Source organism: Lissotriton helveticus, chromosome 1_1 (assembly GCF_964261635.1).
Source record: "Lissotriton helveticus chromosome 1_1, aLisHel1.1, whole genome shotgun sequence".
Taxonomy (NCBI): domain Eukaryota; kingdom Metazoa; phylum Chordata; class Amphibia; order Caudata; family Salamandridae; genus Lissotriton; species Lissotriton helveticus.
In genome coordinates this window covers 902,611,924-902,628,569 of record NC_136057.1, presented here as the reverse complement: position 1 = coordinate 902,628,569, position 16,646 = coordinate 902,611,924, and the positions used below count along the sequence as shown (strand labels likewise).

At 51.7% G+C, this 16,646-nt stretch overlaps 1 protein-coding gene across 1 annotated transcript in view; it reads right to left on the bottom strand.

The window, feature by feature from the left end:
- Positions 1–16,646, bottom strand: part of FGD6 (FYVE, RhoGEF and PH domain containing 6) — a 266,156-nt gene that overhangs the window by 16,395 nt on the left and 233,115 nt on the right. The window contains exons 16-18 of the mRNA XM_078675951.1: positions 16,067–16,213; positions 15,577–15,679; positions 12,387–12,514 (exon numbers count right to left, since the gene is read on the bottom strand). Coding sequence (XP_078532077.1) covers positions 12,387–12,514; positions 15,577–15,679; positions 16,067–16,213 — 378 coding nt within the window. The remainder of the gene's footprint in view (positions 1–12,386; positions 12,515–15,576; positions 15,680–16,066; positions 16,214–16,646) is intronic.

Here is a 16,646-nt window from a genome sequence, read left to right as displayed (position 1 = left end):
AGTGCTGTCCTCTTTTTCTTCAGTGGAATAACATATGATTCCAGTGGTTGGGAAGTGATCTTCCTTTTGTAAATGGTCAGTTTCCCCGTGTGGGCATCGATGTAATGCTCTGATTGGTCATCTGAGGCTTGAAGCGCCGAAGGAGCCGAAGTCTGTGGCACCGATCTAGGTGCAAACGCCTTTGGTGGCACCTTTGGTGGAAGAGTGTAAAGAAGCTTGGCTGATGACTTCTGAGGAGCGTCCACCTCCTTTGGAGCCGACGGCGTGGGAGCCGCCGTCGACAAAGCTTTTTCCCGAATCCGTTTCAGGGAGTCGGTGACCTGCGCGGTGAAGGAGGCGGAGGGTGTGGTAGCCGACGGCCGGTGTCCGGTGGCGTCGGAGTCCCTCGGTGTCGACGGTATTTGCGTCGACGAATCTTCAGCCGCATTGTGGCGCGGGTCCTTTGTAGACTTTGGCGCCGACGCCGATGCTGCAGATTCGACATCTTTGTGCCGATGCGTAGTGCCTGCGGCCTTCGGGTCGTGGCTTGTAGTCGACTTTTGTTCGACTGGGCGTTTAGTTGGCTGCGCCGTAGGAGCGTCTGAAGGCGTGTGAACCGACTTCGACGACCGTGCCGGAGCAACAGAGGCCGACTCTTGACGGACGGCCTTCTTGGAGGACGAGTCCTTGTGCACCTTGTGTGGCGCTGCCGTCTCGACAGCCTTCTTCGACTTCTGTGGGCCGGAGGTGGACGGAGCCGATGAAGGAGCCGGTTTCGATATCGTTTGCCGGACGTCGTCCGTTTTTGGTGTTGTCGCGTCCGGTAGTTTCGTTTTCGATTTTGCCTGGACGTCGGCCATTTTGTCTTTTGTCGAATCCGTGTGTTTCGGTTTCGATTTCTGCTGGACGTCGGCCATATTAGGTGCCGTAGAGACCGAAGGTTTCGGTTTCGATACGGTTAATGGCGGCTCCGCTTGAGTGTCTGTGGCCGGGCGAGAAGGCGGGGCCGGGGATAGCGGTGCGGGGTCGTGGGTAAGGCCGAGTGGCGATCCCGTGACCTGAGCCGAATCATATAGACTTCGGGGCATAGCTCTTCCTCCGAGCTATCTTCCGCGGCCCCATAAACTTCTTCGTCGTCCCCTACCTCCTCGACGTATTCAGTGTCCTGGCCGTGCCCTTCGACGTGTTCTTCGGCATCGGACTGGACCTCCGTCGTCGGAGGCGAAATTTGGAGATGATGGCTACTGCCTTCCACCGCGGGGTCGTCGAATATGTCGTCGGGTGCCGGTGCCGCTCGCTGGGCCTCGAGGCGCGCCGCGCGCCGATGCTTGAGCGTCTTCTTTGACCTGAATTGAGAGCAGGCCATACAGTTGTCTTCGTTGTGGTCCGGTGACAGGCATTTGTTACAGACCGGATGCACATCGATGTATGGATATTTGGATCCACAGATGGGGCAGTATTTAAATGGGCTCCGCTCCATGGTAAGGTTGTCGGGTCTTGCTGCGACGAGAGGGCCTCGATGTCTGAAGAGTAACTTGACTCCGTTGATTTCCGGCTCCGAGAGTCGGACGACGCTCGAGAACGTGCGCAAGCAATACCGACGCTGGTAACGAAGGCCTTTTGGCCTTAAGAACAAAGTTTATCGGTTCCGACACGGAGACGTCGAGAACCACATCCGAACCCAATGGCGGAAAAAAACAATCTGGGGATGGAGTCGATGCCCATGCGCACTGTAGTCCAGGGGAGGAGCCACCTATCTCGTGATACTTCGAAGACTCTTCCAGGACAACAATGTGCAATCATCCGGACCCAACACTAGGCGGCGATCTATGCACTAGATATGAATTTAGCAGCCCACATGCCTCGAACATATATATATATATAGAGAGAGAGCGAGCGAGAGAGAGCGAGCGAGAGAATACTTATCCATCAACGTACAGAAAAGCATATGATTTGCTTAAGTGTTTGGAGAAAGGCGCAGTCAGTGTTAGTGTTGAAAAAGTGCTCATCAAACCTAAATGCAGATAACGAAAGAGATTCTGCAAGCATGCAGAAGGCAAATGCACACCAAGGCTGCACCTGTCACGGGACACCCAGGAGACAGGGATACAAGTAGCTTTCTATAGCACACTGCATGGCACTAATGGCCTCCAAACACTGTTTCCACTGATATCCCCGATGCAGGGAAAATTACTCTAAAACTCGGCTTTGAAGTGAATGAAGATCATTTAGACTGTTTAAAAAGGAAAGCAAGCGTGTTTCATTTCTGAAATGAAGAGGGGAGGATTCCGGCTTTAGAGGACTGAAGAGACAGATCACATCTCAAAGAAGATATTTTAAAACTGATACAAATACATGGTTACTAGATCCAGAAAGGCAAGCAATCTTGATATTCACTAAAAATAAGCAAGCAAGTTTGATGTTCACTAAAAAGGACTTTCACAAGTAAGTAACTCCACTTTTTGACTGGGACCCCTTTTCAATTGCTTTTTGCGGACAACCAAGAAAATACACAAACTGCTTGTGAGCTCACTTCTTAGCTAAGCTCTCAATTGGACTCTGTTTCCAAAAACAAAAATACTATTTTATATAGTGTTGTTTATAACGTCTAGTCTTCTGATTTTGCAGGACTCTTCCTACTTGGTTTTTCTGCCAGGGTCCTCAAGTCACACAAGCTAAGTTGAAGACCATGGTGAGTCACAAAGTGTGGCTAACACCAGTAAGGTAACAGCCATGTTCCATTACCTCCAATAAATAAATTGTAATGACTCCATTGGGATTGGAGTCTCTCTCGTTCAGCTCGGAGCCCAAGAAGATAACTTGCGAAGTCACCCAAGGATCGTCTTCGGTTCCACCCTTTTTAACACCTGCATGACACCCCCTGGCTGACACCATCAGTTCACATGGACTCAACATCATTTCCTAATCCAACGACACCCAGCTCATCCTCTCAATATCCGAAGACCCCTCCACCACCAAACCCAGCCTCCATAGATGCATGATGAAGATCTCTGACTGGATGAAGGACAACTACCTCAAACTAAACACAGACATCACAGAAGTCCTCCTCTTCCTCGCCATGGAACGATGCATGGTGGTATGCGAAACTCGACCCACTTCACGCCCCGAACGACTATGCCCGCAACCTTGGCATCATCCTTGTCAGCAAGCTGTCCATGAAGAAACAAGTCAACGTAGTCTCATCTGCCTGCTTCCACCCACCTTGCATGCTCCGATGGATGTTCGGGTGGCTACGAGTCAAGACCAGAAGGAGCGTCACACAGGCCTTCATCACCAGCAGACTGGACTACGGAAACACTCTTTACGTAGGAATCACTGCATGCCTCCTGAAGAGACCATATAAAATTCAGCAGCAAGACTCAGCCTCGACCTCCCCAGAAGGTTCCACATCATACTCCACCTCAAGAACCTACACTGGCTCCCAATCCAGAAGAGATGCCAGTTCCACATTTACAAGGCCTTGCACTAAGGAAATACTCGCTCTACGTAAGAATGACTGCACGCCTCCTGAAGAGACAATACAAAACTCAGCAGCAAGACTCATTCACGATCTCCCCAGAAGGTCCGACATCATATCTCCACCTCAAGAAATTACACTGGCTCCCAATCCAGAAGAAATGCCAGTTCCACACTTACAAGGCCTTGCACAACAAAGGACCAGCATACATCAACAAACGCCACATCTTCCACCAACCTACCAGACACAATTGATCCGCTTCCCTCTCCCTCGCACATACCACACGGATCCGCCGAACCAACAGCGGATGACGCTCATTCATGCACCTGCCGGCCTACGCATGGAACAATCTTCCCCTGCCCCTCAGGACTGCACATCACTCCAGCAATTCAGGAAAAAACTCGAGAATGTTCGAATGAACAAACCACAAAGCAGCAGCCAACATCTCCAGCGCCTCGAGACCCTCACGGGTGATTTGCTGCGCTTTATAAATGTTGAATGATTAACTGAATCATAATGAGCTTTCCTTGTATTGGTTTATGTCTGTATTGGTAAGTTTTTCTTCTTAAGTGCTTGGTACTGTATGTTCTGTGTAATTCATAAAGTAAACAACTTCAGACCCTTCTTTATTTTTATTGTTCAATTTTGATGATTTCTCATATTTTACGCATTTCTGCGGGAGTTTTTTTATAACAACGGTATCAGGGAGAATTGCGGGGGCGTGGCTTAGCACGCAATGGTAGAGGACGTGCTCGGGTAGAGCTCCGGCTTGAGCTCCCCTACACCGGGCCATTTATCCGTTTCCATTGCTCTGTTTGGCCTGAAACTGCTGGCGAGTCTGCCCGCAACCCTTGGCGACGACCAGGCTGACTTTGGGAGAAATCGGCTGCGGGGCTCTGCACCGCGCCTAACGGATGTCTTGTGGCCGGCTTGCCTGCACTGCACCCGGGTGCGGAACTACGTGAGGCCCCGGCTCCGCGGGGCCCACTGGACCACACACTGCGGCCCATCGGGGACAGCCCACCTGCTGCTGGGAGCTGACTGAGGCGGATGCGGCGATTACCGCAGAGACGCGGCTGACGACCCCCACTCGGTGGGCCCTGGCGGTAGTGGACGGAGACGACGGCGAGCTGAGGGCGGAGTGCATCAGACACGGACTGAGGCGGCCCTGCGGTGGCGCAGACGAGTGAGGGCGACCTCCTAACAATTGCGGGAACATCACAAGAGACACGGACGGAGAGACCCGGCTGGCCAGCTCTTGCACGGACGCTGTGAGTACTCTTCCCCCCCCCCCCCCGCACTGAGGGGACTGCTGGCGGAGAGCTGTGGAGACACTGTGGTGCCCTGGAACCCCCCCCCCCCGCACCTGCAACCACACTGCCCCCGGGGGGGCGCTGCTGCAGCACTATTTGCCCTGACGCGGCCCGACTGGTGCTTGGTGCTGCCCGCCGGGTGGGTCACTCTCCCATCGACACCGCCAACGCTGCACTCCGCCCTGCCTTGGCGCCACAAGCTGGACGCCCCCGTCCCTTGCGGACCCACGAACCGACCAGAGGCGGCCAGGACCGGTGTGTCTCGGAGGATAGGACTATCCACGCCGGCTGCCCTGGCTCACGCACGCCTGCAATGACACTGTCACGGGGAGCACCCTAGCAACGCGGCCATCTGCCCTGGCGAGTCTCGCAAGGCACTACGTGACCCCAAGCGCTTGACTGGGGAACGCGCTGCGGTGCCACACTGAGGGAGCTGCGCGAGTGGGTGCGCCCGCATAGCTTTCGCGCCACACCGGCGACGGGGGGCATCAGGGACCTGGTGTAATTGAGCTGCTGGCCTGCCAGGCCTGACACACCTTGAACGCAGCCTGCGAACTTGTCCCCCCCCACGGCCCTCACGCTTGACGGAGAAAGGCGCCCTTGCCACTGCCCAGGCATGTGACCTGCCCCATGTCTGGCGGGGTGAAGACGCGCACCGGTACAGGGGGCATGTCGGTGAAGGGGAGAACGGGGAAAACGCCTTCCAAAATGAACGCCGACCACGTGGCGACGAAGCTGGACTCTGTACTGGCTGCCATGGAACGGATGGAGGAATCACTTCAGCAGACTCGCACCTCCTTGGAGACCAGGATAGACGGCGTGGCAATTGATCTAACCCATCTCAGAGCTGATCACAAGAAATTGCAAGATCGCACCACTGCACTGGAAGGTGCGGTGACGACCATGGAACCGAAGGTGTCGCAATCGGACAAACACATAAAGGACCTCCTTAACAGGGTGGAATTCCTGGAGGATCGCGCGGAGGATGCGGAAGGGAGGGCGAGGAGGAACAACATCCGCTTGGTGGGCATCCCGGAGAAATGGGAAGGGGTGGACCCCACACGGCGGGTGGAAGACTGGCTCCGTGACCTGCTGCCGGAGGGAGTACTGTCGCCCCATTTTGTGGTGGAGCGTGCCCACCGAGTGCCCACGAGACCCCTAACCACAGGCTCGAACCCCAGGCCAATAATCCTCCGAGTCCTTAACTACAGGGACCGAGACGCTATTTTGCGGGAAGCCAGGAAGCTAGGCGAGATCAGGATCGACAACACCACAGTGATGTTCTTCCCGGACTACACAGTACAAGTCCAGAGACAAAGACACTCCTTCCTGGAAGTGAAGAGGCGATTGCGACAGGCTGGACTTAAATACTCGCTACTCTTCCCCGCCAAGCTACGGGTGGTGGCGAAAGACAAGACACACTTCTTTATGGATTCTGATGAGGTCGAAGCCTGGCTGGATGAGAACATGCCGGATGCCCCTAGACGGGCGCAGGGGCCTGCGACCACTGACCGCACGCGTGGGGCGCGGAGGCGTCGCCGACGAAGAGCGCCCACGCCTCCAGGAGCAAGAGAATCGCCGACACACTCTCCAACTGCGGATGAGATGATGCAGGAGCAAAGAGACGCCCTTCGTAAGGTAGTTGAAATCAGCAGCTCCCCGGCCCCATCCCCTGCTCCGGACACAACTCCTACGCCTCTCCCGAGTGATGATGAGGCGATTTATGGACTTCAAGACTCCCAACACACCGACGGCCTTCCAGACGTCACACCGCAAACTGCAGACTTGTTTGGCTAAGGGACCCTTGCAGGATCCAGCTCCCTCGCGCTGAGACTGCTGTGCTTACACGGAGGCTGGGCTGGCCTCCGCTGCGGAAAGAGACCTTAACAGCCCTACATTGCTGGATCCAGTTCGCCCTAGACCATTGAACCATACTCAGGTACTGTGCCCCTCGTGTATACATGTCCTGGTTGATTCCTGTTGAGTGCTGAATGCCGGATGGGCTACTACGCATGTGCTGATTGGGGACACTCGAACTGTTTGGGGAGGGGGCTGCCCCCCCCCCCCCCCACTGGAAATCCTGCTTTTCCTACCCGGTGCGAGGCGAGCCGCTGCAGCTAAGCGGATCTGGGCGACCGCCAGACGGTACTGGCCTCTTGACTCTGCCCGGGAGGGATGCAGCATCCACTATGGACGATTCTATCGATTGTATTGTTACAAGTTGAGCCACAGACCACCCCTTAGAACTGTATAGTTTACGAGCTCATACGAGCGTTTGGACGGCAACATGTTTTGTAGCCGACCTTTTGGCATTTTAGGTTATGCGGCCATGTTGCGGCCATGTGTTTCCATCCCTTTCCCTACCCAACCCCTACCTTGGAGATCACAACACACGACATGGACACCTTGGGGCGCTCTAGTATTGGGGACAGGACTCTGGGACAAGCCGGGGGCAGTTCTTGGGGGCTATGGGGTGGGGGGGACACGCGGCCAGTGGACCAATGGCTGACACACGATTCTGCACTTGGAACATCGGGGGGATGCACACGCCGGCCCGGCGCTACCAGATATACTCATACTTAAAGAGACACAAGATAGGCATAGCGCTGCTGCAGGAAACACACTTGAATGAGGCAGAAGTTCGGGCACTACACCGCAAATGGCGTGGGCAGCTCTACGCCACGTCCTATTCCTCATATGCCCGCGGTGCACTGATATGGATCCGCCCTGGGGTCCCCTGGACGACCACTGACACTACGATAGATCGGGAGGGTAGGTTCGTTGCACTACAGGGCAGGCTCGATGGGCACCAGATGGTGCTGGTATCACTGTACGCTCCAAACACTGACCAAGGTGACTTCTTGACACGACTCTCTGCGGTACTGTCACCCTGGCATGCGACCCCATGGCTACTGGGTGGGGACTACAATTGCACGCTAGATACTGCACTGGATCGATCCTCCCCGCCCCCCGTGGGCGCTCCGACACGCGGTGCCATGAAAGCGCTGCTGGAGTGGGCCGAGCAGTGGGACCTCCCTGATGTTTGGAGGTCACACAATCCTGGGACGCGAATCTACTCCTACTATTCCGGCGCCCACGGCTTACATGTCCGCCTAGACCGATTTATGTCCACTGCTGACCTCCTACCCCTCGTGACTGATGCACTATACATGGGCCGCACACACTCGGACCACAATCCACACTTTCTAACCATGGCGTGGGACCAACCACACCCTCCTGTCCCCACCTGGAGAATGCAACCAGCGATGCTGCTAGATGCGGACTTTCGCGAATCCCTTCTCACGCGCACTGCGCAGTATTTTGAAGACAACGCGGGCACGGCGTCCTCTACACAGGTGGAGTGGGATGCATTCAAGGTGGTGATTCGGGGCCACTGCTTGAGAACGCAGGGCTGCATGAGACAACAACTAGAGAACGAGCTCACCAAGTTGGAGGCTACTCTGCTCGTAAGGGACGCTGACTCACTGCAGGGGGCACGTGCAGATCATGTGAATCTCATGGAGCGACTCCGTGACATTAACTACGCGGCGCACTCGGCGAGGACACACCACAAGAGCGATAGACCTGGCAGATTACTGGCCTGGCTGATATCCCAAGAGGCGCGTTCCACCCCGGTGGCAGCGATTCAGGTGGAGGGGAGAGGCCTCCTATACTCGCAGCGTCAGATCCACGATGCATTCACCACACACTACACCGCGCTGTATCGCTCGAAGCTGCCTCACCCGCGTCCCGACATAGCTGGCTACCTTGCCCCCCTGCCGCTGCCGCAACTGACTGCTGCACAGCAGGATGAACTGGGTGCCCAGCTCGACCCTGAGGAGGTCCGTGACGCGATCTTTAACTTGTCTAATGGCAAATCCCCGGGCCCAGACGGGCTCCCGGCCGAATTTTATAAAGCAGGCTCGGCTATACTCATCCCTGAGCTCTTGAGAATGTATGCTGCGGCCATGGAAGACGCTGCCTTACCCCTGACGTTACACGAAGCAACCCTGATCTCCATCCCCAAACCTGACAAGGACTGCACTCAAGTGGGCTCTTATCGCCCGCTGGCGCTGCTCAATACGGACTACAAGATACTGGCCTCCACTCTGGCTCGGAGATTGGCCCCCTATGTGCCCCGACTGGTACACCAGGATCAGAATGGCTTTGTCCCAACGCTTCACACCTCGCACAACATCCGGCGCCTCTTCCGGGTGCAGGAGTACGCTTCCTTACGGTGGCCTAGAGCGGGGTGCTTGATATTGGACCTAGAAAAAGCTTTTGACTCGGTGGAATGGCTATACCTGGGAGCGGTGCTAGACAAGTTTCAATTGGGAGGCGGATACGAGGCTATGGTAGACCTGCTCTATGACAAGCCGACAGTTAGGGTGCGCACGGGCGCGCTGCTCTCAGACGCTGTCCGAGTCTACAGGGGCACCAGGCAGGGCTGCCCCCTATCGCCTCTGCTGTTCTCTCTAGCCATGGAGCCCCTGGCCACGATACTTAGGGCTCAGGGAGCCGACTGGGGCATCCCGCTGGAAGACGGTCTTCATGCGGTGTCGCTGTACGCAGATGATTTACTGCTGTACGTCAGAGATATGACCAATATCCCGACCTCGCTGGCCGATGCCTTCCGGATTTTTGAGGAGATGTCGGGACTGCGAGTCAACTGGTCCAAATCGGGGGCTTACTCCTTCCACCCGGATATGCCTGAGTGTGATGTGCGGCTAGGCGGCGGCAGGTTACAGTGGTATCCCACCACGTTCCGCTATCTAGGGATAAGAATCTACCGGACTCCGCTGGATGTCCTGGAAGGGAATCTCCTAAGAGCAATTGCCTCGATCCGGGCGCAGATTGCGTTCTGGAACACCCTGCCCCTCAACGTCCCGAGTCGGATAGCACTTATCAAAATGATAGTGCTGCCTAGGCTGCTATACTATTTTGCTAATATTCCGACCTATGTTCCGAACAGGATTTTCCGAGACCTGGAAACCCTGCTGCGAAGCCTCATCTGGAACAAGGGTCGACCCAGGGTGGCGCTGGCTAAACTCTACATGCCAACGGAGATGGGAGGCCTGGCGGTCCCCAACATGGAACTGTACTACCTTGCGGCACAGATGCAGTGGGTGTCGGGGTGGCTTAGCGGCAATCACCTTGAGGATACTACCTCGGATACTGCTGCCTGGACGCAGGTGCAGATCAATACCCTGTTCCACCCGGTATCCCGAACCCCCTGCCCCCCCCAGATATATTTGGCGGTGGCGCGCAAATGTTTTCTGCGCTGCTTGAAACTCACCAGGACCACAACACCATACGCCCCGGCCATACCCATCCTGGGCACTCCGAGCCCAACGGGAGCGCTGACTGCGACCCGCCTGGCTCACTGGACACGAGCTGGGGTGGACACCCTGGGGGACCTACATGCTGATGGAGCGCTACTTCCCTTTGAGGACCTGGTAGCTGCCACGGAGCTCCCAGCAGGGCAGTTCCTGACGCATGCGTCCTTAATGCGCATGCTGGCTACCTTCTGGGGAGATGTGGAACCATCGATGCACAGCTTTATGCAGTACCTCCATGTTATGGGAACTGGCTCGCACGTCATCCATTGGTTGGCGCAGGCCCTGCAGGCGCACTCGCTGACATCGGTGCTACGGTTGCGCGATGGGTGGGCTGCTGATAGGGGGCGGGCCTGGACCGACAAAGAATGGGCAATGATACTCGCCGGGCCGACGTATATTCCGCGCAGCCCCCGCTTTAAGATCATACAGTTCTATATTCTTCACCGCGCCTACCTAACGCCTGACAAGATCAATAGATACTTTGCCACCACAGATGCTGCCTGCCCGCGCTGCTCTCAGACGGGTGCTGACCTCATACATATGCTGTGGAGTTGTCCAGAGGTGCACACGTATTGGAACGAGATAGTGACACTCCTTACGCGCAGCGCTAGCGAGCAATTGCCACACACGTGGGAGACATGCATTTTAGGTCTGTACAAACGCACGAAGCTTAACAGGGTACAGACCCGCTTCTGGGACATGGGGCTAATAACGGCCAAACGCTTGCTCACCAAACACTGGAAGGCAGCGGCCCCCCCCCATGCTCGACATTGGCGCGCTTCCTTCACTAACTGGGCCCGGGCGGAGGGTACGGTTCTTCTTCGAGAGGAAACAGCGGGGCTCCGCAAATTCCCCATCGCCCGGCTCTGGAACGACCTCCTGAAGGCCTTCCACCACACCTGCCAGGAGCGGGGAATACCATGAGACACGCGACACCATTGCCATTGTGAGGCTAACTGATACTGGAGGTAGATGCGGCCCTGACCCCCCCTCTTCTTCCGCCCCCCCCCTCCCTGACTGCCCCTGAACACTACATGAAGCCTCGCTAGACCCCACCTTACAATAGCTGCCCCGCACCTGAAGCTTACGACGATCTCCCCCAATCCCCCCCCCCTGCCCCTCACATTCTCCCGACCCCCAGTTTACCCAGCCAGTATATAGGCGTAGGGGACAGTTTGTTTGTTGGTCACGTTCCCTGACCGGACCCATATCCCTTGGTTTACAAGAAGACGCAGAAGGTGGCACGTTACTGAACAGAAGCTATCCCCCTCGGGACCTTGTGATGTCTGCGAATTGCGGAGACACGTCACCGCTCACACACCACAAGGGGTACACGTAGACAATTGGCCACAAACGTGTTGCACATGGATAAGACAATCTGCCCGCTAGACGCTGACATGTCCCTAGCGCCCTCTCAGTGATGCAACTGGGAGGTCACACAGGCACTCTGTTGCTCAGCGAATTGAAACCCACCCGGCATGACTGCGAACTAACCTTGCCGACTACACCTGCTCACTCCTATGCCTCAGTGAGCTATACTAATGCACGCGCCGTCAATACCAGTGCAGCGGAGCTGACCCAGCACTAGAAACGCATACACGACCGACTCCCCACCCCACTTCTACACTACCCACGAGGACCCACACACGGCCTATGGGGATTGGGGAAGTTGCACACACGAGGCAAATACTGGGCGACCATTGCGACACAGTACCTGAGGATAAAATGTAAAACTGTGAGATCTACCAATAACGTTAATGGCTGCCAAATGACTACACAAATTGACATGTGGGACTCGCCGCCGAACCCCCGGTTTGTCGGCTGAATGGCTGTGTAACCCTGTTCAGAATCTATCTGTTGACTACCTGCTTCCACAGTCTATGCGAAGATACCAACTGTGAACTGTAAGATAACCACATGCTGCATAATAAAGATCTTCTTAAAAACCAAAAAAAAAAAAAAATCAGGGAGAATTGCGCCCCCCTCTTCCGATAGTGAGCACAGAAACCTATGCAGGTCCTTTCTCAATGAGAACCAAGATGAGACCAGGTGATGGGTAAACCGAATGAAGCGTTCTGTACTGTGAACAAATGTGCTTTGAAGTTCATGCTGAAGTTTTTCTTCAACTCAAGAAATAGCTGTAGTATTTTCCCCACCATAAAGGGCTTCTAGGTAAGTTCATTTAAAAAAAAAACTAATTCAATTTATAGAATGACCCCCTACAGATTGTAAACTTTGAAGAACATTTAGTGTGGCGAATAAAAAAAAATGCATTACCTCTTTCAGAGCAGCTGGAATTTTTTTCATTTTTCGAACGGATGGAATGCTCTGCAGCACAGTCGACAAGGCACTAGATTGTGATTTATGATTTCCAGGGGAGCCATTTTTAAGAGCTTGTTGATGATCTGTAGTACAGAGTCACAAAATGGAAACATTATTCAATTAGTCGTTTTTAGCCTTGGGCCGTCACCCAAGAGCATATCGAACAATGTCTTGGAAAAGACTGCGCCCTCTAGAATACTAAGCTCATGCAAGATGTATATGTAGTAATCTGCTTCTTATGTAATGCATCTCCCAGGCCCTGGTTCTCTGCCTGATGCTCTAGCTATATGATGTCATTTGGAATGTTATGGATGTTTGTACTTGAAGGTGGAGCTGGTGGAGAAGATGGGCTGAGCAGTCAGGTGGCTGCTCCTGGTGGGGGTTATATTAAGGATTACATTGATACTTACTAAGATGCAACTTAAAGAATAAAATACCATCTACAAGAGCGGTCTACAAGACTTCATTGATTTCTACATTGGCGACCATTTAAAAGGAAAAGAACTTACGCGTGGAGAAAAGAAGGCTATTTGATGGCTACTGGAACTTAAGGTACTAATATTACTAAAGACATTGAACTATTTAAGCTTTCTGGCACCCGCCCCACCAGTGACCCTGACAACGTTCGCCCTAAATAATTTTAGGTGCCAGATCCACCTGTGTATGAAACTGTAAAGTGTATCTGCAGTCCTGTTTTAAAACTGTGAAGCCCAATGAAGAGGTATGTTGAAATGGACTTTGATGTAGTGATGTCGGGGGCACACATCGAGCCCCTGTAGGGGCGAAGGTCATGCCCCGGTGTCGAATGCTGACAAGGCTCCGGTGTGTCCTGATGAGAAGTGGCTGCAAATGGTAGAAAATAATTGGGGGCAGATTTTGATCACATGCTTAAAAAGAATCAAGTCCAGCTGTTAAAAATGTGACAGAGAACAAATGTGGAGAAAACTTTGGATTGTAGTCTACAGGCCTTTGCACAGTCCATTGTAACTGTGCAGTGTTTGCCAACCACGACTGGTGTCTCCATGGTATTGAAATGGAATTGCAATTAGGCCCCAATTTGTTGTTGTGTCTCTGTGCTCTGTAGCTGGCATGGATTGCCATCAGAGTTAATTTCGTGAGTCAGGTACTCGTGATAAAGATGATTTTAATGTGAGGGTTGCCAGGAGCATTGCTGCCTGAAGATCGTCACAGGTACTGTCATTTACACTAATTGAAAACTACATAATACTGAGAATGTCGCTTTGGAAAAACTTAGAACTAGTGCAACAGCGCCATCTTCTGGCTATGGAGCTCAATGGCACCAACAAAAGGAATTAACTGGTTCACTCTGAGAGAAAGGAGGATTCATAAATATTGCTATGAGGAGTTAGACTGTGGGTTAAAGGAAATAGGAAACCCAGAACTGTACTGTGTGAGATGATTATTAAGTATTAAGTCACTCACTCGTTTGTTGTGGTGCATGTGATGACGGCTAAGTCACTTAGTGACACTGCATTGAATTTGGTGATATATGCCAATATAATGTACATCTGCTTTTGATTTGCAATGTGTCATATTCTAAATTGATACTCAATGTGTATTTTCATTTTACAGTATTATTATAGGGAGGTGGAATTCCTCCTTTATAATTATTTGGGAGGTTACTGCAAGTGTGTGGTGGTTTACAGGGTGGTGGATTCCCCCTTGGGAGGTTACTGTGTGCGGTGGTTTATAGGGAGGTGGATTCCCCCTTGGGTTACTGTGTGTGGTGGTTTATAGGGAGGTGGATTCCCCCTTGGGAGGTTACTGTGTGCGGTGGTTTATAAGGAGGTGGATTCCCCCTTGGGTTACTGTGTGTGGTGGTTTATAGGGAGGTGGATTCCCCCTTGGGAGGTTACTGTGTGTGGTGGTTTATAGGGAGGTGGATTCCCCCTTGGGTTACTGTGTGTGGTGGTTTATAGGGAGGTGGATTCCCCCTTTACGAAGAGGTATTTGTTCTCTTATTGGAAGGTCACTGTGTATTAATGCGTGTGTGGTCCTGCACTAGTATGCAGACGGAACATTATAGTATGTGCATTAGAGGATATGTAAATTTCCCTGGCCCTGCAATAGTATGCAGTAGAGGATGTTCTTGGTAACTGGACGGTATATTATAGTGTGTGCAGTAGAGGGTATATGGTATTCCCTGGTCCTGTCATTTATTTAAGTTTACGACTTCTATATTATTACTTTATTACTAGATTTACTATGTCATTATTATTAATATCATTATTATTACATAGAGAAGGCTGTCTTACTGTTTAATACTTATATTATTACTATTGCATCATTATTATTATTACATAGGGAAGGCTATTTTATTATTTACATTACTATTGTCTCATTATTGCATTGCTTTTACATTATTATTATTATTATTACATAAGGAGAGTTTGGCTCATGTTATTATGGTGTTCTTTTATGTTTACTTCTGGAATGTTTATCTTCTCTTCCTATGTTTATATATGTGGATACTATTTCATTTTGTTAAATATTATAAAGGGGAAGATGTGTAGTAATCTACTTCTTATGTAATGCATCTCCCTGGTTCTCTGCCTGATGCTCTAGCTATATGATGTCATTTGGAATGTTATGGATGTTTGTACTTGAAGGTGAAGCTGTTGGAGAAGATGGGCTGAGCAGCCAGGAGGCTGCTCCTGGTGGGGCTTATATTAAGGCTTACATTGGAACTTACGAAGATGTAACTTGAAGAATACAATACCATCTACAAGAGCGGTCTCCGAGACTTCATTGATTTCTACAGTATATTACTATGGAGTGTTTAACACAATACATTTGCCACATGCATGACATAACGTTAAGAATGGCACAACATGCAGAAAAGACTCAAAACATCCGTTATGAATGTACACAGTAGACCAGTTTTTAAAGACGGACCAAATCACTGGAACAACAGACTTTAAGAGATGTAAAGCACTTTATGAATGCATCAGGCACACTAGAAATTAGTGACAGACCAAATAATCAGATGCATATAAAAAGGCAGGGAAAAATCCCCAAGACAGAATACCAGCTCATTAGGTCCTGAGGCCTAGTCCAACAACCAAAGCATACCTATGCAAATTGGGGTTTGTCCCTCTGAACAATGAAAAAAGCGCTATCTTACCTTGTTTCTGCAGCTCTGCGAAGCAGTGATCACACACACGCTCGGGGTGATTTTTCAAGTATTCCAGGCTGTGCTTGTTCCCAGAACAGGCCTGGCAGACAATCTAAAAGGACAAATTCAATTATCATGTATCGTCCCACAGATGAAGTAAAGAGTAGTTGTGAATTGCCGCATCCATCTACTATCCTCAAAACGTGTACATAATACTGTAAATACCAACACGGTCTGATTGGCACGTCAGTTCTAACAACTCATCTGTGCTAGGACAAGCTCCTCTGAAGATAGAGCAGGTTTAGATATGGGAGTTTTATGCACATTGGAGTATCTATGTCCCATTAGTACTCTTGGTTCATGAACAAATTAATGCATTGCCCTTCACTGAAATGAACCTTAAGTGTCACAAAGTTTGAAGCAAGTGGTAGGGGGATTATTCAAGTCACTCTCTATGTATGCAAAACTTTCCAGGAAAATACATTTTCATGGCACCTACCTTTCCACATGCCCTGCAGTGGTGTCTCCGCCACGTCAATGTGAATTCACTTGTGCATATCATGCACATGGTCGCTCTGGTGTCAGGGATCCAGATGGGAGCTTTGGAGCCCAGGGGACTGTCTTCCTTTTCCTTCTCCTGCTCAGCCTAGGATAAAACATTTGACTTAGTGGTAGTGTAGAAAACTATTCTTCAAAAATGGACCATGACCACACCCTGATCCAAAAAATCGAATCAAGCCAGGCCTCTCTCAAAGACACTGAAACAACAAATAAGTTTAGCACAACCGGGCACCTATGTAATAGATCCCCCTTTTTTGGAGGCGTGCTACTCGATTTACATTCCCACTTGGAATTTAGCAGGTGACACTAGCCAAAAAGGCTAAAGAACGGTGATGGATTAAACCCAGATCTTTTGACTGGGTGTGAGTGTTTGATTGGTTCAGATGCTCCGTCCATCACCACCCCCTTTTGTACCGCACTAGCCAAAAAGGCAGCACCAAATATAGTTGCTCTGTGGTATTCTGTTCACTCCAAAGATTCTTTCTTTTTTTTTGGCATCCGCCCCCACTGTAAAATCT